Below are 25,460 nucleotides of genomic sequence, written 5' to 3'. Positions count from 1 at the left end.
ATGCAGTGGATTTATATAGAGACAATCTGATATTTTTCTCTTATGATCTATCCTTTTCCTAATGATTCCCAATATTCTGTTAGCTTTTTTGATTGCCACTGCACACTGAGCAGATGTTTTCAGAGCCCTATCCACAAAGAATTCAAGATCTCTTTATTGATGGCCTCAGCTAATTTAGACCCCATCATTTTGTATGTGTAGTTGGGATTATATTTTGCCATGTCCATTACTTTGCATTTATCAACACTGAATTTCTTCTGCCATGTGTTGCCCAGTCACCCAGTTTTGTGAGGTCCCTTTGTAACTCTTCACAGTCTGCTTTGGCCTTACAAAATTATTCAAGATAGTTATCTGCAAATTTAACCACCTCACTGTTCACCCCTTTTTCCAGATCATCTATGAATATGTTGAATAGGACTGGTCCCAGTACAGACCCCTGAGGGATACCACTATTTACCTCTCTCCATTGTCACCTTTTATTCCTACATTTTGTTTCCTATCTTTTAACTGAAGTGCCTGGCAATGCTTTCAGGATCATCTAATGATCCTTAATTTACTTTAATGATAAGCCTTTTGGTATCTTTATTACCCTGCCTCTGTTTATAAATAAACTCCCTGCCCCAGCTTCTGAACTCGCCAGGTATCACATTCAAGCTGTTCCAGTTAAGAGCTCCACCAGGGGTTAGGGTGAGTAGACCTCCTCTACAAAACTTGGGGGGGAGGGTGTAGACAGGGCTGGTGCAAGGATGTTTTGCGCCCTAGGCGAAACTTTCACCTTGCATGCTCCCCCATGCCCGAGCCCCCTCCCTGAGGCGTCCCCCCCTGCGCGCGGCAGCTCCCAACACCCCACCCTTCACCCTGAGGCACCCCCCTGCCCCAGCTCACCCCTGCCCCGCCTACAGCCCAAGCACACCATCACTGCTTCACTTCTCCCGCCTCCCAGGCTTGCGACGCCAATCAGCTTAGGCACCGCAAGCCTGGGAGGCGGGAGAAGTGAAGCAGCCACGACGTGCTCAGGGAGGAGGCGGGGCAGGGGTGATCTGGGGTGAGGAGTTCCCCTTCGTGCCCCCCTCCCCGTGCTCCCCTGCCCAGCTCCCTCCGCCTAAATGCTGGCGGCGACTGGGGCGGCTGAAGATCCGGCCGCCGCAGTCACTGCCGAAAAAAATGCTGCCCCCCAAATTCTAGCACCCTAGGCAACCACCTAGGTCGCTTAAAGGGTTGCACCGGCCCGGTGTAGAGCCCGCCACTCCCCCCCAAATGGTGCCCCTGCAGAAACACCCACACAAACTTAACCACTGGAGCTGGGGAAAGTACAGGTTTAGGTGGCAATTTGTGTGCAAGTGAAAAGGGTTGTAAAAGGATACAAAGTGATTGTTAAATGTTACATTTGTGGTATTCTATTGTGGGAGTAAGCTCAGTGTTTGAGCTTAAGGCAAGTCTATGTAATGTCTGCCCATTACAGTGAAAAGGCAGAGTGTGAGGATGTGTGTTGTAGATTTATTGGGGCATCGCTCAATTAGGCCACAGTTTCTGGGTGTTAACCGTAACTCTGTATTTTCTGGTTTTCAGAAGTTTGAGTTCTGCTGAACTCCACTTTCTGGAAGGGTGCGAGGTATCACCGGGCAAACTTAACTCTGCAGTAACTAAGTTTTGATCACTTAAATATCTTACTTTTTTAAACAGAGAGAGAAATACTTGTTGGTATGAGTTAGTGCTCATTTTGACAGTTGTATTTCTCACCTAGGTTTGCAGTTAATAGACTACTGTGACTAGATAATAATCAAAAGATCTAGCTTTTATATAGATCTCAAGGAACTTGACATCATTATCCCCTGTTACAGATGGGAAACTGAGGCACCGAAGGGTGAAGTGACTTGCCCAAGGTCACCTAGCAGGCTGATGGCAGAGTTGGGACTAGCCTCAGTCCTCTGTTCTTTCTATTAGACTGCACAGTTGCTATGTGATTCCTCAGTGATCCTCTCTCCCCTGTACATTTTGTTATAGTGGAATGGGGATAATGGTTGTGCATTGAAATGTTAGCAGTGTGCAGTTGCTAACATGGCCAGTGAGAAAAATCTCATCTAAGGTCTGTGTCCCAGATCCTTGACTGTTTTTTTATTACATGATTGTTGCAGTGACTTTAAGCATGTGAGAGAAGACTGGTGTGTATGTGTCCTCTGCCCCACCACTCCCCACAATGTGTAGTCCCCCAATGTGTAGTCCCCTGCCAACATTTCCAGCTCCCCCGCAATCCCATTAAGACATTAGTCAGTACTGTAAAAGCCATTAACATGTAAGAAGTTGCCCCGTGCTGTCTCCTGCCCTATGCTGCTGCGTACACATATCACAGGTAGCAGCTTACTAGAGGGCAGCACAGTCCCTCAGTTATGTGAACCGGGCTACACACTGAACTGGGCCCCTCAGTCCCACTACCCACCTCCAGCTGGGACTCCCACTCTTGCTTCAGCCATGCCCCAGGTTCACCCAGGCAACTCATCTTGCAAATGCCCCCACCCACCCACCAGGGTAATGTGCATCTTAAGTATTCATTGTCTAGATTTCAGCCTTTTAAATTTGTGTTACTTTCAGTCCCCTGCCCCAAATCTCAGCTCACATGGAGGTACAGAGAGAGGGGCTCAGATACCCCAAAAGGAGTGGAGTCCCCCAAATCCCAGAGCACTGTGGGCAGAGAGAGAGAGGCTCAGATTCCAGCACATACAGAGAAGGAGACAAATCAGCGCTGACATGCCTCCCACCATTTGTAAACCCGCAATTTCCTCTGTTACTTCATATAGTCTTCACCCTTCTTCATCTTCTCCTCGCACACTCCCCAGATCCCTACTCACTCCCCCTTACCTGAGCCGCCCAACCCCTTTCAATTGCTCTATCACCAATTCCCATTTGTCCCCCTCCCCATGATACCCCCCTTCCTCGATGCAGACCCAAACCCCTCATCCCCATTACCACCTACTCATGCTCCTCAATCATCCTCTCTTCCCAGAGAGCATGCTCATGTGTGATTCCTTTTTTATTCAAAAATAGTTTCAGCACTTTCTGAATATGCTGCTGTACTCAGCTTGCATTTCTCCAAATAAGAATAATAAAAACATCCTTCTCAGGGGCAGATTTTTCCCTAACCCTTGTACATTGGAGACCCTGGAGCAATGATCTGAGCCCTGGTTTGATGTCTGAGGGAAAAAATGTTGCCAGAATCTCTCAACTTTATGAAAATCTGTTTTTATTTTGGAGGCTGTATCTCAGGAACCCCTTGGTCAAGTGGCCCCAAATTCATATCACTAACAAAAAAGTCCATGCCCCCATGAGGCACACCAAATTTCAAGGCAAGTAATCATGTAAATTGTAGAGCACTTAGAGTCAAGCTTTCAACAGAAAGCTGGTCTTAACCTTAAATGTAGGTGAGCTGTCCCTCATTTGTAATACAACACTGTAGAGCCTTCTATTTCAGGATGTACACAAATGAATAAAGTCTCACAACAGGTTTCTGAAATAGTTCCCTTATGTCTAGTTTATAGATAAGGAAACTGAGGCAAAGAAAGGTTCTGTGACTCCACCAGAGTTATACAGGAAGTCTGTGGTAGAGCTGGGAGCTGAGCCCAGATTGCCTGATTCACATTCCTGTGCCTTAACTACTAGCTCGTCCTTCAGGCAACCTTTCCCTATTAGTTTGTTTGTGTGACTATATCAAACTCTTAAAATCTCACATGTTTCAATAAGCTAGAGCTCAATGCTTCAACAAAGGTCAATTTGGCAGGTGGCGAGAACTGTATAATATGCAGCCCCTGTGATGGTCAGTGTGTCCAAATGGAATATAGGAATGAAATATATTAATCCACAATTGTAATGTGTTCCAACTAGAGGTTTATTATTAAGACAAAAAGAAGCAATATTGAATTAATAAAGGAGCAGTATTTGGGGCCGGCTCTTAAATCCAGAGGTGGCAAAACATGTTGCCATGCAGTTGACCCAGATTCTACACCTTGGCTGATCTGCTGCTTCCCATCCTGACTTGAGAACATTGCCAAAATAATATTCTGGCAGTGTTGGGGAGGGAAGAAATGAACCCTTCTGTATCACACACTGGTTGGTATTGATAACTTTCAGAAAGATAGCCACATCAAGTACTGGTCAACAAGAAGGAGAGTTGCCATGACACAGTGTATTAGAGGTAGATCATGGAAAAGTAACGCGCTGAGGAGATGGAGGGGCAGATTTCCCAAAATAACAGCATTTAAGTGGCTAACAGTTACTTACTCCGGGTTGAACATGCTTCGCAAACCTTGCACAACAAAATCCTGCCTGTGCACACACCTGCACAAGTATTGTTTTAAAGGATTCACAGCAATATGTTCTTAAATATTGGAAGCTTGGATCGAACTCTTTGTGGGCCTTCCTCAGGCAAAGCTCCCGTTGACTTCATTGGCATGGATTCAGGAGTGCAAGTTAAGGCCCCAAAATACTTTCATCATCAAAGTAGTTTTACACTAGAAACTCATAACAAAACATTATCATTCGTTAATTGTGTGTTACAATAGCATCCATTCAGATCAGGGTCCCACTGTGTTAGGCACTGAACAAACACCCATGTACCCCTAAGAGGGGACAGTCTGAATTAAGTAGATATAAAAAACAGATGGAATGGGAATGGGAAGGCCAAGGGCAATAGTTAAAGGAACATATGGTTACACAGACTAGCTATGAGCACAGTTACGATTCTTTCTGAAGCATATAAATAAGTGAGATAGTTATGACCACCTGCATTGACGTTATCAGTTGCCAATTTACTGAAAACGTAGTGGTAGGGATGGATCTTGATGTTTGATTTGAAGGAGGAGAAAGTGGTGGCATTACAAATTAGCTGGGGGAGATTGTCCGGGCATTAAGGGATGGGAGGCTTGGAAGAAAACACAAAAATGCTTAGGGAGAAGATAGCACAACTGGAGCAGAGATAATATTTGTATCTTACTCGCTCTGTGATCATACTGAATTTGACTGTTAAATTTTCTGTATAATTAAAGCAGATAGGAGCATTCATACATTTTGTCACAAATTGATATGATCTTTTTCGTCTGTGATCTGAATAAGATTGCTCTGTAGTTTTTAATTTAGCAGATTAAGAAGTACAATTAAAATATCATGAAAAAGATCATAATCTTAACCTTTTTCTGCTTTTCCCTGCCAAGTTGATAACCAGGGCTGGTGTATGTAACAATTACCTCCACTACTGTAAATTTGTTCTAGTTTGTGGACTGAAGTGTTAATAAATACCTTACAATATTCCAGAGGGAAAAGCTTTCCATCTAATTAATAAAACTTGGAAGAATACCCAGGATACTTAACCATATCTTTCTTATTAGTATTGGCTCCTACAAAAGAGAATCCCTGACTCCCAACACATTAGTAAATGTCATACTCCTTGGCTGCACAGAGACCTCTTGAAAAACTGTTGATTTGCTGTAGGAAAAAAAAAAATCACCATAAGAAACAGTTCAGTTGGGGAATACCAAGTGTAGAAAATCAGAGTAAAACATGGCATGCATAACAGCAGCTACAGATTTTTGTGGCATTAAATGAATCTTAACAGTGAAGATGTACAATTATGCACCATTTCCTTTCTGGTTTTGGTCTGGATGTATGGTAATGTTTTTCCCTAAGCCAATATATTTGCTTATTACAGGTTGTCTTTGAAACACTTAACAGAAGATTTCCTGTTCATGTAATCTAAAACAGATTTCTTAGAAACATCTTATGGTAGCGTGCCATCTGCATGAGAATGTTCAAAATTGAAAACTGAATGGCTTACATGAAAAAGGAAAACGATGTAAAAGCAATACTGAAAATCTGTCTTTGATCAAAATATATACTATTGGTTCCCTTTTGTTTGTTTTTTAATCCATATATGGGAATGATAAACGTCTCATCATTTCAATGTGCTGGGGCAAGTTCTACCTCAACCAATATACAGTAAGCCATAAATTAATTCCCTGAATATTTGTCACGCAGAAATTTCCTGTCCTCATTTAAAAACTAGTTGAATTCTCACATTATGGAATACACATGTACGTATAATTACTAATTGGACAGTTACCAAAGTGCATAAAAATTCAAGCAATTCTTTTGTGAAACAAGAAGCACCGGATAAGATATACAGGTTTTATCCAATTTTAATGTAATTTAGTTTTTTTTATGTTTTATTAGGCTGTTATTGCATGTTCGTTGGTATTACCTTTCCTGACAGAACTGAGAATCACAGCCTCTTTGGGGCTACATCCTTCTTGAAGTTTCTCCATTGAAAAATGCTCCTGCTAAGCATATTTGTATTTGCTTTTCATCCTAGTAGTGTGAGTGATTGGGTGGGAGGATAAAAAGAAACAAAGCTAAGGGGCTCTTGCATGAGGCTGATGCTAATTTGGCTAAGCACAAGTCAACTGGCTGGGAAGTGGTGGAGGTGGAGGATTTGACAGATTTTATCAGTCTACATCAAACCTTCCCAATTGTATATAGCCCTATGTTTCAGCTAAAGCAGTCAGCTGAATTTTGGTAACTTTTTACAGTTTAAGGAAGTGATTTAAATGCTATCCAGGGATCGGTGTCCATGAGTATCTCTGTAGTCTAATATTTTAGATGTTTTAGTATGCTGTATATGTTTAACATTTATGCTGGGGTTTTTTCTTTCTTTTTGTCCATTGAGAATGTTTACGATGCTTCCAAATACAGTATGGAAATAGATCAATTCACACCATGTACAATGAATACTGTCCTCACATACTTTCAATAAAGCATGTTAACAGCACACCCTGGTCCTTAATAGACCATATATCAAGGATTGACAATGTTTATGCTAGAAGAAACCAGAAATCACACATCTTATCCCTTCCCTGAACTTGCAGACCTGCTGACTAGTGACCCTCTGTAACTATGGAGACATCTCTCAGACTTAAGATGTTTGATTATACTATTATGTTGTGCTTACAATTCAGCTACATTATTTTTTAAAAAACCACTTTATAATGAAACAGGCCAAGAAGGCAAAATTACCAAAAGAACCCTCCTAATCTCAGTAGCTTTCAGAGTGCCATCAGTTTGCTTAAAGCAACGTACACAAATAAACACACACACACACACGTGTGTATATGTGCAATTTATATGTGAGTAACGCAGGCTTCTCACCCATATTTTATTTCTACAGAAGTAGCCTCAAGCCTCAGAATGTGGTTTATCCATCCCTGACAGTCAACATGATGCATGATTTTAGGAACCTATGCAGACAGTGAAAGTCCAGAGGTTGTGATATTGAAACTCTGTACCTGATGTCCATCTGCCCAACACCTATTTTTTTTTTTAAATTCAGTCTGTCTTCTGGGGCCATCATTAATTCCATTTTTAGGAACACAGGAATTGCCAGACTGGATCAGACAGTTTTTGTATTGCAGTATCCTGTCTCCAACAGTGTCAATACCCGATGCTTCAGAGTGAGGTGCAAGATCCCCACAGTAGGCAGATGTGTGGTAATCTGTCTCCATGAAGATCTCATCCTAATCCCTAATGGTTAGAAATTGGTTTAAACTCTGAAGTACAAGGTCTTTATTGCTTAGAAATAAGCAAGTAAGTGTGTGTGTACATATAATATGGAGAGAGAGAGAGAGAGAGCTTTAACTGTTACAACTCTAAACATTATTGTTCTCTGTATTAACATCCAATCTCCCTTTAAATCTTGTTAAGTTCTTGGTCTCTGTGACATCCTGTGGCACTGAGTTCCTCAGTCTAATTATGCACTGAATGAAAAAGTAGTTCTTTTTTTAAGTTTTGAATTTGGTACCTTCCATTTTTCTTGAATATCCCCTACTTCTGATGCTGTGAAGCAGGGAGAACAGAAACTCCTGATCTGCCTTCTCTGTATCATCTGGTTTTTATGCTTTTATCGATGCTTCCTCTTATTAATCTCATTTCTAAAGTAAAAATCCCATTTTTTCCGTATGTCTTTGTAGGACATGTATCTAAGCATTCTTGTTGCCTTTCTCTTATCCCCCTCTAAAGCTACAGTATATTTTTGAGTGACCAGTACTGCCTACAGTATTCCAAATGAGGGTGCACCATTGATGTTTTTAGAGCAGAGGTTCTCACACTTGTTGGTGGACCTCTTTTCAAATTCAATGTTAATCATAGACTCCCAATTGAGAAAATGACTGACAAAAGTATATGCGTACATCATGTAAACATGTACTGTTAGTAACACTTTTGAAAAAAGAGTAGAAGAGTACTTACAGATATCAGTGTGATGGGTGTGCCTGCTTTCAAGGACACCCTTCCTGCCTGCCTTTCTTCTGGCATGTTCTTTCCTTTTAATCATTAATATGGCACAAGCTCCAGGACTACTTGTTGAATGGTCATGGGTACTGTAGAAGGAATGTAATTGGTCGTGGTGATGTTCCCAAACTTGTGCATAGTCTCCATCATGGTAGGGCAGAAACACTGCAGCCCAGCTTTTTTTCTCCCTAGAGAGTAGCCACACAGACAGCACTTACCATCCTGCCAGCCATAAAATAATCCCATTCCCATCGTCTTCATAAAATGCGTAGATTATGGTGACCCAAGTACCAAAGTCAACGAGGGTCCTTTTTACAAAAGCAGGCAATGTTAATAACTAAGCCTGTTACCTGTTCCTTCAACTTTCACTTTAGTTTTTATTCTCAAATTGAAGAGCAAAGTCATTGATACCAGGGACCAGCTTGCTTACTTCCTAAACTGTGTCGGGAGATCTCAGGGATCAGCACCGGTCCACAGACCAGTAATTGAGAAACACTGGTCTATGAGGATGTTGCATGAGGTTAAGTTTCCTTACATCATCTTCATTACTGCCTACAGTGAAAAGCTAAAATCTAACTAAATCTCATAATATATATTCAGAATGTCACTTTTATGCATGTAAAAATTAATTTATATTTGCTTTTCTTGATAGAAGGAATTGAACTGAATACATTTTTAAATGTATAAGATGAAGAGAAGGAGAACAGAAGGCTATAATTTACAAAACTTGTTGACTTGAAATTCTCTCATCTGGGGCGTGTTAATTTGCCCATTTAAATTCCTTTCTTCAAACTCTACAGAAGATTAATGCGGCATCTTCCCTTCCACAGAAAAATGTGTGCCCCCCCCCAGCCTATCTACTATTTGATTATTTTCTAAAACAGTGAGGCATTCAACAAAGGTTTTACATCTTCAAGAAATCAAACAAATTCCATATTGAATAAGAGAGAGAGCCACAGAAGGGTGCCTTCATGCAAGCAGCCTGCTTTCCCAAGTGTCTCATCCTCTCCCCTCTGTCATCCTGAGGCAATGTGCCTGCATTTGTGTGTAGATTTATAGTTTATCTTTATCTATGGCTTCATCTGTAGGTAGCTATTATAGCCGCCTTGCCTGGATATTGTTTGGGCCTGATAGATCTGTCTGTAGTTCATCAAAGGGGAGCTGAGTGGCTAAAAGCCATTGGGTCCAGCTGAGGATGAAATACGAGCCATCAGCCTTGGTAATGGCTGTAAAATTTCATAATTACACGGCCTTTATTACATTGCATAATGATCCTGAAGCAGTATGGAACAATTAATTAAGATTTTCAACCGTGGCTCTTTCAGAAATTAAAAGATGCTAGTGGCTGAGAAATGGGGAAGTGTCTTGTCCTAAAAGCATTAGGGATGCTTAAGAAGTACTTCCTGGGTACTTAAAGAAAAAGAAAGAAGAGGAAGAAGAAGAGGAAGATCAACTAGTTAGGCAACTAATATGAGGGTCACATTTCTGTACTTCACTCTTACATTTTATGTCAAACTTATCTCTAAAACTCTTTAAAATAGACACCATCACCAAGCTTTTCTTTTTCCTTTTTATAAAAATTCTATTTGTTTTCTTTTTTAACCATTTGTTGCATTCATAGATGTTTAGCTCTCCATGCCTTAAATAAATAGATGCCATGACACAGAAGGGCTAGTTAGCTGCATACTACGGTGTACTGACTAAGTATTTTCTTTTATGCACTTTCTCATATCTGGGCGCATTGAAATTCTGTCAAGATCTTTACAATTTGACAGACATCCCCAACGAAGTCTTTTCTTTTAAAAACTCTTTTCATATTTGTTTCCTTTCTGTTCTTCTTTGTGCAAGTCAGATTTAATATATGTATATTTTTTCATAATCTTGACCTCAGACCTTCTAAGGAGTAATTAGATTTGGTTAGGTGCTTCAAGAGTAACTCAGTAGTCTGTGATGTAAATACTGAAGGACAGAAGGAAAGAAAAAAAATATACCTATCTTAAAAAAAGGGAGAGAGCGGAAGACATGCATGCAACCTGTTGTGATCAGTTCCTGGCAACAATTCCAAAGACCAGCATACTGCAGTCCAGATGAGGCAGCATTCATTGGACTAATTGTAATAAAATTAATGAAAAGATAGCAAAAATAAACCCAGCATTCTTTATGGTCAGTCAAAACTTTTGTGAGGTCATTTGACAGGAAGGAAACTCTTTTTACAGGAAGTGCCAGTAGTTTCCCATTTTACCCGCCTCAAGCTATTTTGATTTATACAAAACTGTCAGATATTTGCCCACTTGCAGTATCGTTGTTTTAAACTGACCAGTCATCGTGTAATGTCTTGCCTTTCTAAATATTTAACGTGAGGCTAAGGTTTCCCTTAGGCATCTCTAATAATAAACTTTCCCCAGAAAATTTGGAAGGATTATGTGTTTCAAAAAGGAGCTGGCTGCTTGGAATAACTTCTCTTTGTTGAGTCATTTATTCCCTTAATAGGAATTTTCTGATCTGCTGTCATTCTTGTTCACACACTGGGTGTCACTGCCTCTAAAACACTTGTCATTCTTTAATGGAAACAAAATAGTCATTGCAGTCAGAGCCGCAATGTCATTCCACTACCCCTTGCTGCGTCGGCAATAGTGAAAATGACAGAGTGGCTCTCAGTAGGGGTAATTAAAATGTAAATATTGATATTTTATTATTTGAAATTACTTTCCAGTGCGGCATTTAATATCTCTCCATCTGTGCGGCTCTGTTTAGCGGTCACTTTAGTGCAGCTCTGGGATGCCAAGCGGCGGCTTGATCCCCGTTATGTCAAAATGCTTGTTGCTGCTTAATTTTGATATCTAATTAAGTGGAAAAGTACAGTCCACACTGTAATCCATGGCATTTTAACCAGCTGCTTGGGTATATTTAGAATTAATCTCCACTATGGAATCATCCTAATGTATGCAATTAAGAATCTGCTGATGGCTAATTAGGTATATTAGAATCAGGCAGCTTTTTTCTTTCTTTATTATATGGACTGTTTCAGACTCAGGACACTCCAGAGTAGTAGTCTTAATGTACATACACACTCAGCTAGGGCAAGTGAACCCTCTACATTCATACAGGAGAGGTACAAGTCTTCCTCTTTCTCTCCTCCCCTCCTGAATCCCCTGACAGCAGGGCAAATGCAAATATTATTTGAAATGTTCTGTGGCACTGCAACATTAAGGAAAGAAACTAACTAGTAGAAGAAAGCAAAAACCCGCTCAGGAAAAGATATGAGGCAGAAAGTTTATAACACAATGCTTTGATGTGACTTTTTTTGTAAGGGGAGTGAGGGATACATTCATCAGAGATTTTTACAGCCCTGATAAGTTTTTATTCTGTAAACTGAGTTGGGGATGGTCCTGCTTTGAGCAGGGGATTGGACTAGATGACCTCCTGAGGTCCCTTCCAACCCTGATATTCTATAATTCTATGAAAGCTTTTCACACATAGCTATCACAGCACAGGCAGGCTTAATTTATGTACATTGATTGTGTTGTACGCAAAGCCATTGCTGTATGCTACTACATTCCAACACTGGCTTCATAATAACCAGATTGGGCAATTCCTGGAAATTTGACTTTGCCAAATGGAGAGATGGAGGGACCAGGGATTACCACTGTTCTCAATGAGGAAATGACTGGTTGCTTCCCTAGAAACGTGAAAGCCAGACAGTAATGACTTAACGCTATTTGAGCCAAAGGGCACTCAAAGTAGACCCAGTAGAGTTTATTAATAAACTGTGGCTCATATTACACATATACAAAGCCCCCTCCCCTTCTAACATTTATAATCTGATTGTGAAAGTAAATGAAAAATCAAACAAACAAAAAAAACCCACTAAGAAATTGAGAGAAGGCTTTTCATGCCATCTTCAATTCAATTGGTTGTGCCCAGTCTTTGCAGCACATATGAGTGCCATGACCCCTAATTATTTTCTGACCCTGCAATATCTGCAAGTCTGCATGAATCTAGGAAGGTTTAAGAAGCTTTAATTCTGAATATTCTAGTTTTGTTGCCTGTCTGTTAAATTTGGAACCATGATGATGCTAACTGGGGCAATACAAATGTCTCCAGGAGATGATTTTTGTTCTTGTTTTGTCACTTTCTTTGATTTTTTTTCCCTTCAGGTTCTTTTTAGGAAAATTTGGGAAAGCCTATTTATAGGCAGTCAGAATTACTCAGCCTCCGTGCTCATTCAGCATATGCTGAGACTATGAGCAAGGGAGCTAGCTCTGATGCTGGTTTGAGTGTAACTGTTTTTTCATTATATCAGAATGGCAACATCAGAACTTTTTCAATCTTCATAGAATATCAGGGTTGGAAGGGACCTTAGGAGGTCATCTAGTCCAACCCCCTGCTCAAAGCAGGACCAATCCCCAGACAGATTTTTGCCCCAAATCCAAAAATGGCCCCCTCAAGGATTGAGCTCACAACCCTGGGTTTAGCAGGTCAATGCTCAAGCCACTGAGCTATCCCTCCCTTCTTAATGGAAGTGTGTGAGTTACTCCCATTGTCTGAGGATATATGACATGATTCTTTGCCCATTGTCGCACCAATGTGTCCTTAGATAGTCCTGCATCACTGGGACCTGTGTGAGTGTGCAGTTTAATTCGGGCTAGTTGAAAACCATATAAAATGTTTCGTTACATGTTGGTGGGAAGTGCATACACCGTAATGGCTTTTCCATATTAAACAAATGGGCCATTTTATGGGCAAAATTTTCAAAGAGGTTTCAACCCAGTTTCTGATTTTGTACCTGCGTTTTTGCATCTACAATCATTTGTAAGCACAAAAGATGCAACGTTGATATCTACATGATTTGCAGGTGCAAATGACATTTGCACCTGCAAATCTCTTAGTAACATGCCTGAATTCTAATACTTCCATCCACAACTCACTGAGAGGAAAATAAGTGCAAAATTAGAGTCTGGGTTTGAAAATTTGGGCCTTTTTATATAGTAGAGTCACCAAAGCAAACTATCAGCATCATAAATACAGACCTATTCCTTTCTCTCTCTCGTGCAAATGCCTCAGCCTGAAGGTTAACAAACTCAGGCTGTCTTGGACTATTTAGAGAAGCAAATTCCACTGAAAATGTTCTGCCCCTGGTTCACACCTATTCACATTTAGGAACTGATATGGTATTTGGAGCACATAAATTGATCTCACCTGCAGCAGTTTTACACAGATGAAGAGACAGTCTTTCAGCTAGCTGGGACCCAACCATGTTTAAAGACCGTGAGTTGAAGACCTGCAAATTTTAACTTTAAACAAACAAATCAGATTGTATGTATTGGTGTACTGAAAAACAACCATACCCAGGATTCTTTACATTAGGATTGCTTTCCGTTCAGGAGTAGTGTACAGTGTAGCAGGGCCACCCAGAGGGGAGGGCAAGTGGAGAAATTTGCCCCGGGTCCCACAGGGGCCCCGCGAGCCCTGGCCTTCAGTCAGCATTTCAGCAGCGAGGGGGCCCTTCAGTGCTGCTGAAGACACAGAGCGACTGAAGGGGCGCCCACCGCCGAAATGCTGCCGAAGACCCAGACTGCCGCCGGGTGAGTCCAAGTGTCGCAGCTCCCCTGCTTTGCCCTTCAGTGTCAGGGACCACACTGTACTACTCACCTGAATGTTCGAGTTCTTCCACTGGCAATATCTTAAAGTTAAAATCACCAGCATAGAAAGGTAGCACAGAAGTGTTTTCAAATACCATCCTGCACGTAGGAAAGAAAAATAATCCCTTTCTTCTTTATAGTTATTTTTTCCCTTGTTCTCATAGTGCCCAATGATGAATCAAAATGTATATGTTGGACCTGATTCTGGTTTCACTTCATGCTAGTATAAATCTGGGATAACCCTGTTTGGAATCTGTAGTGTTCCAGTGGTGAAATCAGTGTGAGAGGAGAATCAGGCTCTTTAATTGTTTAAACCTGTTTTTTTTGGTTAATTTTTTGAGATCAGAATACTAGGATAGTATGGTGTGAATTTACAGGTGAGGGAAATAGAGTCCAATGCTGCAAGCTTTCTGCGTGTGGAACCCCCTCTACAGGGAGTGCCATGCATGGAGGGCTTACCACATCTGTCCCCAGGCAACTATGGCTAACTTGTTACATCTAACTTGTCACATTGCTGAATGTTAGCAACAGAAAAGTCTAGTAGGGAGTCAGATAAAAGGTTCTTTTCTGTGACACTTTCAAGCTGCTATTATGCTGTTAGTCTTAAAGAAAAACTTGCAAGAATTGGTACTGTAACTGGAAATAGCAAGACACTAAAAGATATATAGATATGGACACATTTCTTTCTTTCTGGGACATAAATCTGATTTAAACAACTACATGCTTGTGAACTACAATAAGTTACGTGAGGAATGCAGCCTTCTGTGTGGAAAAAAATTACAAACTTAAATTGTTCCTCTTTAGAATTATTATGTAAGGTTTGATAGAAATATTTCAGTTTTGTCTTCTACTCTCTAACTGGCATTTAAATTACATTAACACCGTCTTGTACAGTCTGAGTGAAAGGTCATGCTAGACAAGAAGCATCTTCACTGTTTGTAAATGTCTAATTTGCTGCTTTTAAATTGCTGTGAACCTCACTTACTTAGTCCTGCTGAATGAATCCAGTGTTGCAAATACTTCTGACAAGTGAATATTTGCTTAGTGAGAATCCATTGTTCTTAATGGATTGAGATGGACACGCAGTGTGAATGCATTTTTATTGCCAACCCATCTATCTGCTGTAGTTTCAATGAGAAGAAATTAGCGTTGTGATAAAAACCCAAGGTTTCTCAATCTACTGTTTGGCACTTGCCATCCTATCAGTAAAGTTTACTCAACAGTGCTTATGGTAAGCATTCTTCTGTGTTATAAAATAAAATAAATTAATATTTTATAAGAACTTACATAAACAGATAAAAATATCAATGTATATTTAAATAAGAAATGGAAAAATGAACAGGACTGGCCCAAGACAACATTAGATTCTGAAGATACATGGGGGCCTTTCTTAGGAGACTCAAATTGGCCCCCAGAAACCCTTGTGTCCCTGCCAGCAGGTATATGGGATCTTGGGGAGCAATTACGACACAGGTGGGGTGCCAATTAATTTCTTTATTAAAGGAAAAAGGAAGTGGTGGGAAATTTAACATGAAATAACAGATGGGATGGGGTGTATAGGGTGTTACATAGACAAGGATGGGGGGTCTTCTTATTGAACAGGTAGGGAGTTCTAACAGTGGGGTGCAGTATGGGGTTCAGCACAATGGGTACAGTACAGTTAATAAGCAACTCAACCTTACAAGAGAACTCTAGATACAGTGTGGAATTGCAAAACATACCAAAAGAACATGCAAAATAAATGGTAGCTTCTATATAAAATGGTTAACAATCTTAGATAGAATGTATTAAGTGGTTAGTGGCCTTATACTAATGTAACACAATGGTATTAATGTAAATACAAATATATCAAAAAAAGTAGAGGCAACCAATGGGGTGTTAATAATTACACGTAAAATTGAATCACAGTGCAATAATACAATATGGGTGATAAGTGAAATTATGCAATGTAGAAAATTACGACTTAATTTGTGAGGCTGTGATAGCAAGAGTGCGCGGTAAGGACAACGGAGCAGTGTGAAGTGATCTTCGGTAGGGAGGGCAGCGAGGGTTTGGGAAGATCAAGAGGGTGATGCAACACTGGGGAAGCAGCAAGGGATTGGGAAGTTCGGAGGGTGAGAAGCAGCAAGGGGTTTGGGAAGTTCAGGGGTGATGCAGACGCGGGGGAGGGGGAGCAGCAAGGAGTTGGGAAGTTCGGAGAGAGTGCAGATGCAGGGAAAAATCGCAGCAAAGGGTTGGGAAGTTATACAGGGGAGAAGAGCAAGGGGTTTGGGAAGTTCGGAGGGTGATGCAGACGGAGGGGAGGGGAAGCAGCAAGGAGTTGTAACAGGGAGACACGGAGAAGCACACAGAGGGGAGATTGAGCAGGTGGAACAACAGACACAGGAAATGTTCAGGGAAGATGGGACAGCGGGAAGAAGAATTCAAGTAGCAAAAAACCTATCTATCTAACCAACGACAGGCAAACAACAAATTCACAATTCTAAGCAAAACTATAACAAGCAACTATACGGAGCAACAAACAGCAAACTATATACAAGGCAGGTGAAACTTACAAGCTTTACATATCTTAACAAACTATGACTTATTAAACTAAAAAAAACAAAACCTATGGTGCATCTTATGCTGTGGGAAGTTACAGAGGCAGAGGGTATGTGCCCAGATCCCAGCTCCAAGGAAGCCAAGGGATGGTGGCTGGCAGCAGTGATACAGCTGGAAGCAGAGAGCCCCGAGGCAAAGCCACAGGAGCAGAGTTAGCAGCGCATAAACTATTTTTAGCGGCAAAGTGCCGCGGAGTTTAGGAGAGGTTTAAGACACAGACCAAGGTTTTAGCTTGAGTCTGTGTGTTGGGAGATAGAGCCAGTAGCTAAATAATAAAATAAAATAAAAATATAGAAAGTTTCACAGAGGGATTCTTACCAGCCAAAGTGCAGTGAAGGCAGAAGCAGCAGGACATCAGAAGGCTAGTACAGTCTCAATATCAGGAGATCTCTCAGCAGCAATTCGTTCTTCGTGGGTTTTTTTTTCAAAAACGAGGGTATGCTAAAATAAAACGAGAGCGGACGAAAGGACCCCCCAGAACCCCTGTGGCGATCAACCAGGCAGCAATGCAGGAATCCTTTCTGATCTTAGTTCAAAAACGTCTGTTTTAAGGCAACTCAGGCAGTTTCCCACCAGTAATTCTGATAGGCTCCCTCTGTCACAGGGGAGGAGCACAGGGGAAAAAACTGCAGGTGAGCACAGAGACATGTCTGGGCGAGTCCTGGTGCATAGTGACTCAAAAGCACGAGGCCTATGACTCGATGCCCAGGACTGTAAAACACATAGGTCTTGCAGCTCTGGACTTGCCTACAAACCGATACCGAGCCAGGTTTAACAAGGTGATAACAGGACTAACCCTTTGAACAGGGCAGTGGTCCCACTTAGCACAAGTGGCCATCCCTTTGAGAAGGGCAGTGGCCCTGGTAAACAACTTAACAGCCAGGGAAGGGCGGCCACAGGAGGAGAACAAAAACAAAATGGAGTATGGGGACAGCTGTAAGAAACAAAATGGAATAGGGGGATAGCTGTAACAGACACCTTGTTGTGAAATCTATCTATCTGGTGTCCTTGTCCCTCTGGCAAAACTAGCAGATGGCAATCAGAACTCGTAATGCAGACAGTGTAACTTCCAAACTGTGTGATGAGGTGGAGGGTGTTGTCCGACAAGCACTGGAGTTTACAGATGCCGGAACCAGTTCTTACCTTAGCACACCTATTTTCCCCATTATATTCATGAGGGAGAGGCTCAACTTATCCTTTGTAACAAAGCATCAGTTGAACAAACTGATCATTTTTTCTTAGTTTTGTGCAAAAGTCATGGGGCCAAATGCAAGTGAGAGAGAACTTTGGTCCATAATGCCACAAACTAGTCCCTAAACATACATTACTATGACATTTCAAATTTGTCCAGAAAGGCAGGATAAAGTCTGTCTTTATGCTTGCATATTTGGTCTTGACTTACAGTTTTGACAGATGTGCGCTTTTAGCTTTATCTGATATTTACCACATGAAAATCTTCAGTTGTTGTCAGACTCCATCTTGCTGTGGCACCGTTTGTTGTTGCTTACCTTCAGTACCAAGGGTTTGTCTTGGAGACTGCCATGAAGCAAACAGCTCTGACGGATATTTTCAAGTTGAGGAACCAATATGTGCTCTTGGGACCCAAATTCAAAGCTGGTGTGACGTGATTTAAGTCTTTGGAAGTCCGTGGAGTTGTACTAACCTGCCAGGAGACAAACAGGGGCTGCAATCTATAAAATATAGGTGGTGACTACATGATATCAGAGTGAAAGTACTGCAGCTGCATTCGGAGATCTGCTTAATGGCTAAAATGTTTATAGACTACAATGAGGTAAATTTGTGCTTTTAAAAATGGGATTACATTAATTGGGCTGGGATTATGCGATTCAGGAGCTTGGAAGTCAGGGGAGTATTTACTCTAAAGGAGAAGAACAGATATAACTTAGATAATTTTTTCGCATCTTAGCTCATAGAGCCAAGTACTATTAATGCTTCCTGCTCTCCCTGGGATTTCCCCAATGGGAAGAGAGCAGCTTTAAGCTGGAGTCAGTGCTACCTAGGTGCCTTTCCCCAAAACAACCTCATGTGCCTATAGCAGAAATGTTGCTGCTGGAGTCTTCTGCCAGGGTTTACATCCGTGGGAGTCCCGGGGTAAATCTAGGCAAGTATTGAATGTATGTGAAAAGGAGAGAGAACAATAGTCCTACAGTAACAAATCTGGAAACCTGTTAGGCCAGATTCTGATTTCAGAATGAAGTGGAGCTACTGCAGATTTACACTGGTGCAACAGACATAAAAATTTGACCCACTGTTGATTATTTGAATCCCAAGTCAAGCACACTAGATAAATTATTCTGCTGTGCAGGAAAAGAGAGAGAGAGAAATAAGCCATAGCTTTTAAAACTTTGGTTTTGTTCTTTCAGCCAATGGTGAATAGGCATCATTTTTTAAATGAGGAAATTGCACTGGAAACACCAGTACACACAAAACATTTAAAAGGAAGTTAATCTATCAAAATTAAGTACAAATAATTAAAAAATCCAAACTCTGATATTTCAACTGTGGAAATATATTGAATTTGCAACACACTAGTGAACATGTCATTTTAAAGCACAGCTTTGATTATAAAAAATGTAAATGAAGATATTTGAAGTATAAGACATTGGAAACTAGAGGAATATTTTGCTCATAGACTCAACAAACATGGAAACAAATAGTGAAGTAATTGGGGCCAGGTTATCCATAAACATCAATAACTTCCAGATTTGTCAATTCTTTTGGTATCCATACAAAAAAAAATCCTGGTTTATAAACAAATACTATTGATGTAATAAATCTAGTTTAATGTTAAGCAAAAGAAACAAGGGTTTAAGAAGGAGTAGCCTGGGTTAGGCATCAAATGCTTAATGCTGAAAATAATAGCAGGGATAACTGTAGACACTCTTTTTGTAAAATAGTTCTCATAGTGCTATGTATATGCTACAGATCTTGCTTTGGCACTTGAGCATCTGCAGCTGCTTCACTCTAGCCCCTAGTGAGTTAGTGTCCACGAAGTCCATCTTAATGAAGTAGAGGAAAGGGTCTTCAGGAATATAAAAGATTTATCCTGCTTAGCATGGAGCTGTGTGTGATGTGAAATAGAAAGGAGGTGCTACATGTGCCGATATTTGAAGAAAGCAATGGATTAAATAGCCCCATTTAAAAGTCTGATAAATCTGTATGTAACCATGGTTTAGAACTCCTAATACTGTGGATAGTATAGTTCAGCTTCTTGTTTGTGGAAGGACACATAATAAAAATGTTAAGGCCTTTGTTACCTATTTATTCCTCACTTCATCTAAGCACTGGGTTTATTGGTATGTGAAAGGAAAAATCAAGCATATGCTAAGTTGCTCAATCAACCTTCTCTCAATTCACACTTAGTGATCTCGGTGAATCATTATGGCATAATTACAGTCTGAGTGTGATATACTGTGTGTTGAAAAGTCGCTATTTTTAGAGGGAGAAACATTACAATTCCCCCCTTCCCCCGTCAAAAAAAAAACAATTGTAACCAGCAAATCAATGCCATTGCTAACTGATATTATGAGACACCCTGTAGATTTACAGTGCTTGCACTCAGCTACATAAAAATGGCACTGAAAAGAATGCCTAGCAGGGGTTAAATTCATATGCCTGCACTGCAGCCTATTTCTGTCAACACTCAGCTCAGGAAATAAACATTTATACTTTCTGAAATGAAAGTGTATTTTTGAAGACTAGCCGTCAGATATTTTTTGCCCTTCACACTTTCAAATGCTTAGCCTTTTTTGTAAGTTGACTGCAAAGTGCATCAGTTTGCAGGCAAAAATAAAAAAAAATCTTGACAAGTGCCCATGGCATCATTGTCAAGCACATGAGCGTCTAGTAGAAGATGGCAGGAGGGTTGGCACAAAACATGCTTCCTTCAAGCTTATTACCTCAGGGGTACCTGACTCTTGAGCAGCTTTTCAATCCTTCCAAATGACGTTATTCCAAACTGTCATCTGGTTTATTTGGAGCACAATGTATTGCAGATAAACATGCTATTTAACTGCAGGTCAAGGTACAGAGACATTCTGCTAGCAAAATGCCTGAGATACATTAAGTGGCACTGACTCGGGGAAGGAGATGAAGAGAGATCAAAGTTGTCACCAATATGCATGGAATGGTCCAAGCTGGGAAGGAGGGAGGGAAAGTACCACAATATAAGTGCATTTTAAAAAGTCATAATACAGCTGAATATTTTAAACTATGACCTGTCAAACACCAGGGATTAAAGACCTATGCAACGCACTATATAAAGTTCAGCAACACAACCATAATGCAACCTCTTATATCTATTTGAAAAGAGTTCACTATTGTGACCTAGAAGCCTATAACTAGTCCAGATACCTTGACATGTAGTTATACATAGTTTGGGGATTTCTTTTCAAATAATTACATTTCGAATAGAAAATAGTCACTTGTCAGAAAACAGGGTTAATATTTTTTCAAGCTAGGACAAATTATTATTTGGGTTATTAGTTTAGTTTAGTAGTGCTAATGAAAACATTTCATATATCTATTTATTGTGACTTTAGTTAGTAACACTGCTGCTGTCACTACATCTGGATATTAGGTATAATTAAAATATATTTTTCACAAAAAATGTTCCTGTATTTGCAAATAGAAGGCCAAATTTTGGAACTTCTGCTCAAAATTTAGAACAAATTTTGTTGTTGATTGATTCATTGAAGTAGGAGTTGGAACACAAATAGCGAGTGTTCATGTGGGTAAGGTTTGTAGGGTCAGGACCAGAGTTCGATGAGATAAAGGAATAGGGGTCTCAACAATTTTAAAAAGATCTCATTATGTAAACACACATCCCTTCTTAACCCCTTCATTTACTGTGATATGCTGAATGTCCAGTGAAAGGAAAATTGTATTGTACTATAGGCATGCCTTACGCTTCCAAATATTCTGGCAAAAAAACAAAAACAAAAAACCACTCCGTAGGTTAGGTTCTACAAGATTCAACTTTACGTTCCCATGAAGGGTTGTACCTAAGAGTTGAAATAGGCTTTCACTGACCAGACTTTCAAGCAAAAGTTGCTTTTAACAAAGGAGGAAATGACCCTGCATATTTGTTTATTAGTAAAGGGTAGAATTTTGGGATTTACATTTGTCAGTTTCTTTGATATAATAATTTGTGTTTGATTTTTAAACATTTCCTGTGAAAAATCTTAGCATCTGTAATGCATCTGCAGAAGATGCATTCTTCATAAGTACTGCACAGTAAATCACAGGCAGTGTCCTCATTTTTTCGTAGAGGTTGTATGTGGTTTCCTTTTATTATGACACACGATAAATGTGGTATTGAAACACAGTGTAATTTGTAAAAACTCTTGTACAAAAGTAGATATGTAAATAAAAGAAGCAAGTTGAGAGCTTTGAGAAAAATAGAAAGGAGGTGAATGCAAGTTAAACTTTTTTTAATCAAAACTGATTTTATTGCTTTTTGCTTAATTAAACCCCTCAGAAGTGTGTGAAACATTGTTATGACTAAAAAATTGGTCATTTGTAAATCACAGGGACAAAAGGGCTCTACTGCAACTTTAAAGTTTCCATGCACGTAAATGTCAATAGAGTGCCTTCTCCATCATCAGCACTAAATTCACATTGATGCCTCTTTTCTTCTCTGTATTGATCCTTCCATGAGAACGTAGATTTGTATCTGTTAATTAATGCGTCCTGAAACAGCGTTTGTATTAATCAGGCAGATAAGAAAAATTGGATGCCTGCACCCTCATGACAACCGTAAAAGTGCTGGCCCTGATAAAATCGTGGATGGACCTCAATAAAAAAGTTCCTCCTTCCACTCAATAAACTAATCATCCTGCTTTTAATTATTCGGCAGAAAGATGTGTGGAGATTGGAGAATGTGTAAATCTATTTACTAACAGCAGTGTCTGGAAGGGAGAATAGGGCTGTCACAGGACAGTGCTGCAGGCTACATTCTCTGTCCATCTGCTACTGCAGAAAAACTGGTTCTTGAGAGAAGGGAAAGGAGCAGAAGCGTGAAAGCTAATTGGAAGCGTACATTCCTCCTTATGACTTTTCAAATTATAATTTCCTTTCCCTTTCCATCCTATTTATTTTAATTACAGATGTGGTGTACTCTTTTTTCACCTCTTCAATGTTCTTCTTGTTTGCTATTTTTGTTGGATTTGTTTTAAGACAGGGAACTACAGTTCTATCACTGGGCACAAAAGACAGTATGAGAAAATGAAAATGAGAGCGAGCGAGCAGCTAGTTTTGTGTTTCAGTTTTTATGGATGCTTGCTGCTTTAGATGCATTAATAAAATAAATGTAATAGGTTCATTACTAATTTGTAGCAGACACCTGTGTAAATTTGCCAGTTTGTTATATTCTTACTGGAATGTAAATCCAGACTTTCAAAACAGGAGGGAAATGCATTTAAGTATAGTTGAACGACAAAAAGACTCTTCTTGCAGCAGGAACCCTGTCAAAGAACATGTAAGCAGCTCCATAAACAACTACATGAAAGCTTCAGACATGTCTTAAGACCCCCTTAAGAAAAGCTTGACTAATCCCCTTTGATGATTTTATTAAGTACTTGTGGTTGATGGTGCCAACTGGCAAACTACTACATTTCACCAACAGGCCAGGAAATCACTTCCTCTCCCATATTGTTCTGTAGCTCCTAATGTGATTGGGGATATTAGCAGTTTGATATAATAAATTAACAGCTACTGTAAACAAGAGCTTGAAAAGGTAAGACAGTAAAGATACTTGCCCTTAGTGATCCTATTAGGAAAGAGAGCAGGAAAAAAAAAGAAGGCAAAACTTAAATTCATTAAGAAGCATTATTAAATTTTCTCTCTCCCTCTCAAAAATGATTGTGTGATTACTATTCACTTGGCACTTTAATGTGCCATCCTGTTATTTCAGCAACCGTAGTAGAGTCAGAAGCCATTACAGAAGTAATTAGCGTCTTTTCTGAAGAGGATAGGCCTTACTTCTCTTTCTGCTGAGGTTGAAGTTCAAAGCGCTCTTTGTTCATTGTGATAATCACCTTAATTCTATTAAGGCATAAAATCTTTCCTCTTAAAAAAGTTTTTTCAAAAACATGCTCCTTGGTTTAAAGGGGGCCTCTGAAGACATTAGTTCATTCTCTTTACAGCAGTGATGAACAGAACTAAGCTTCTGCTAATAAAAGCCCTTTGAACCTACGTTTTTTGTTATCTAACTTGTTAGATACCATCAGATCAGAGCCTCATAGCATTGGATTTTAGAATGTTTCTACTGAGAAGAGGAAGTGGAAACCATTTTACGTTGTTGTTATAACTCTTCAGAATGAATGCAACTCCTACAGAAAATGCATACAAATTCAGGCTTGCTTCTAATTTTTACCTTGATTAGAAGCCCTTTAATTTTATGCTGATTGATCTTGCAGAGGGGGAGAGTGGAATCCATATATATTGATTCATAACTTACATAAAAACAAAACAAAAAGGGAAAGTTGTAATGCAGAGTTATGGTGCATTTGAACCTATTCAATATTTTCTCCTGCCCTTTTTTTGCTGTTTAGGATTCTCCACTTTGTCTCTGGCTGACCAGATGAGCCTTCTGCAGAGTGCTTGGATGGAGATTTTGATCCTGGGCGTAGTGTACCGATCACTTTCTTTTGAGGATGAGCTTGTCTATGCTGAAGATTATATTATGGATGAAGACCAGTCCAAATTAGCAGGCCTTCTTGACCTCAACAATGCCATCCTGCAGCTGGTAAAGAAATACAAGAGCATGAAGTTGGAGAAAGAAGAGTTTGTGACCCTCAAAGCTATAGCGCTTGCTAATTCAGGTTGGCAGTTTGTCATGATGGTTGCTACATTTTTTTCACATCACTTTTTTCCTTCCCATAGTATCTTCTGCATGGTTGTTCTAAACAATGTTTAGGAATAAGTAATTCATAAATGGACCTTCACTTTTTGTGGCTCTAATATAGAAAGGCTATAAACAAGGTAGTTGAAATTAAGGAAGTTCTTTACGGTTTTAAGCCTTTGTGGAACATATTCCTAATGCAGTAAAGAATAATACGCTGGATAATTTGGAAGGTATTACACAAGCAGAGATGAGATCCTTTCAGATGAATATAGACGTTATTCTACTAAATCCATTTCATAATCCAGATAAGACTAATCATTTCACTTAAACTGAATAGAATGGATGGATGCAGTATATGATTTCCTTGAATACAGCTATTAAATGTATTGGTAAGGTGAACCCAGAGTTGGTTGCGGGGGGGGAATCCCTTTTTCATTGTACAAGGACTACACTTAACCATATGAATCCTCTATTATTATGGTAAAGTTTCACTAAAAGATATTACCTGTGCAGAAGGGGTTAAGAATTGCAAAAAGTATTTTTTTCTCTAAATTTGAATGTAAAAGTGCTGAAGCATTGAACAGTGTCTGATAAGTAAAAATCGTTTGTGCTTTGTTGTTTTTCCTTTTGTCTCCCTAATGCTTTATTATGGTCTTAAGTCCCTTTTATCATTTGCATAAAGTTCAGGATAGATCCCTCTTTAATGACGTGCCAATCATTAGATACCTGTGTGTCAATAATGTGCTCTGATGCTATGTACCATTGACAGTCACACCGTGCCCCTCCATCTGCTTTTGTTTTGACCCTATCTTTGAACTTTATCTTGGTTGCTGGCCAGTAGTTTTCCCTTTAATTACAAGAAGGAAACTGTCAATAAAATCTGTTAAATGGGATGCAATGAGTGGCTTGAATGGGCGGACGGCTATTTGTTCAAATTCTGCAGCATTCAAGGTATTGACAGTTTGTTTTCTGGGGCCATATGTGACGATCAATCTCAGGCTGGGCTCAGCCGCGCTGAAAAATGA

General features: G+C 39.9%; 1 protein-coding gene across 6 annotated transcripts in view; it reads left to right on the top strand.

Moving 5' to 3' along the window:
- The window catches only part of ESRRG (estrogen related receptor gamma), a 501,342-nt gene that overhangs the window by 460,169 nt on the left and 15,713 nt on the right, over window positions 1-25,460 (top strand). For all 6 annotated transcript variants that reach the window (XM_032786258.2, XM_032786259.2, XM_032786260.2 and 3 more), the window contains exon 6: window positions 24,143-24,412. In XM_032786258.2, the coding sequence (XP_032642149.1) occupies window positions 24,143-24,412 (270 nt within the window). The remainder of the gene's footprint in view (window positions 1-24,142; window positions 24,413-25,460) is intronic.

This window comes from Chelonoidis abingdonii, chromosome 3, assembly GCF_003597395.2.
Source record: "Chelonoidis abingdonii isolate Lonesome George chromosome 3, CheloAbing_2.0, whole genome shotgun sequence".
NCBI lineage: Eukaryota > Metazoa > Chordata > Testudines > Testudinidae > Chelonoidis > Chelonoidis abingdonii.
Note: the sequence above shows the minus strand (reverse complement) of the source record. Positions and strands in the feature narration are given on the sequence as shown.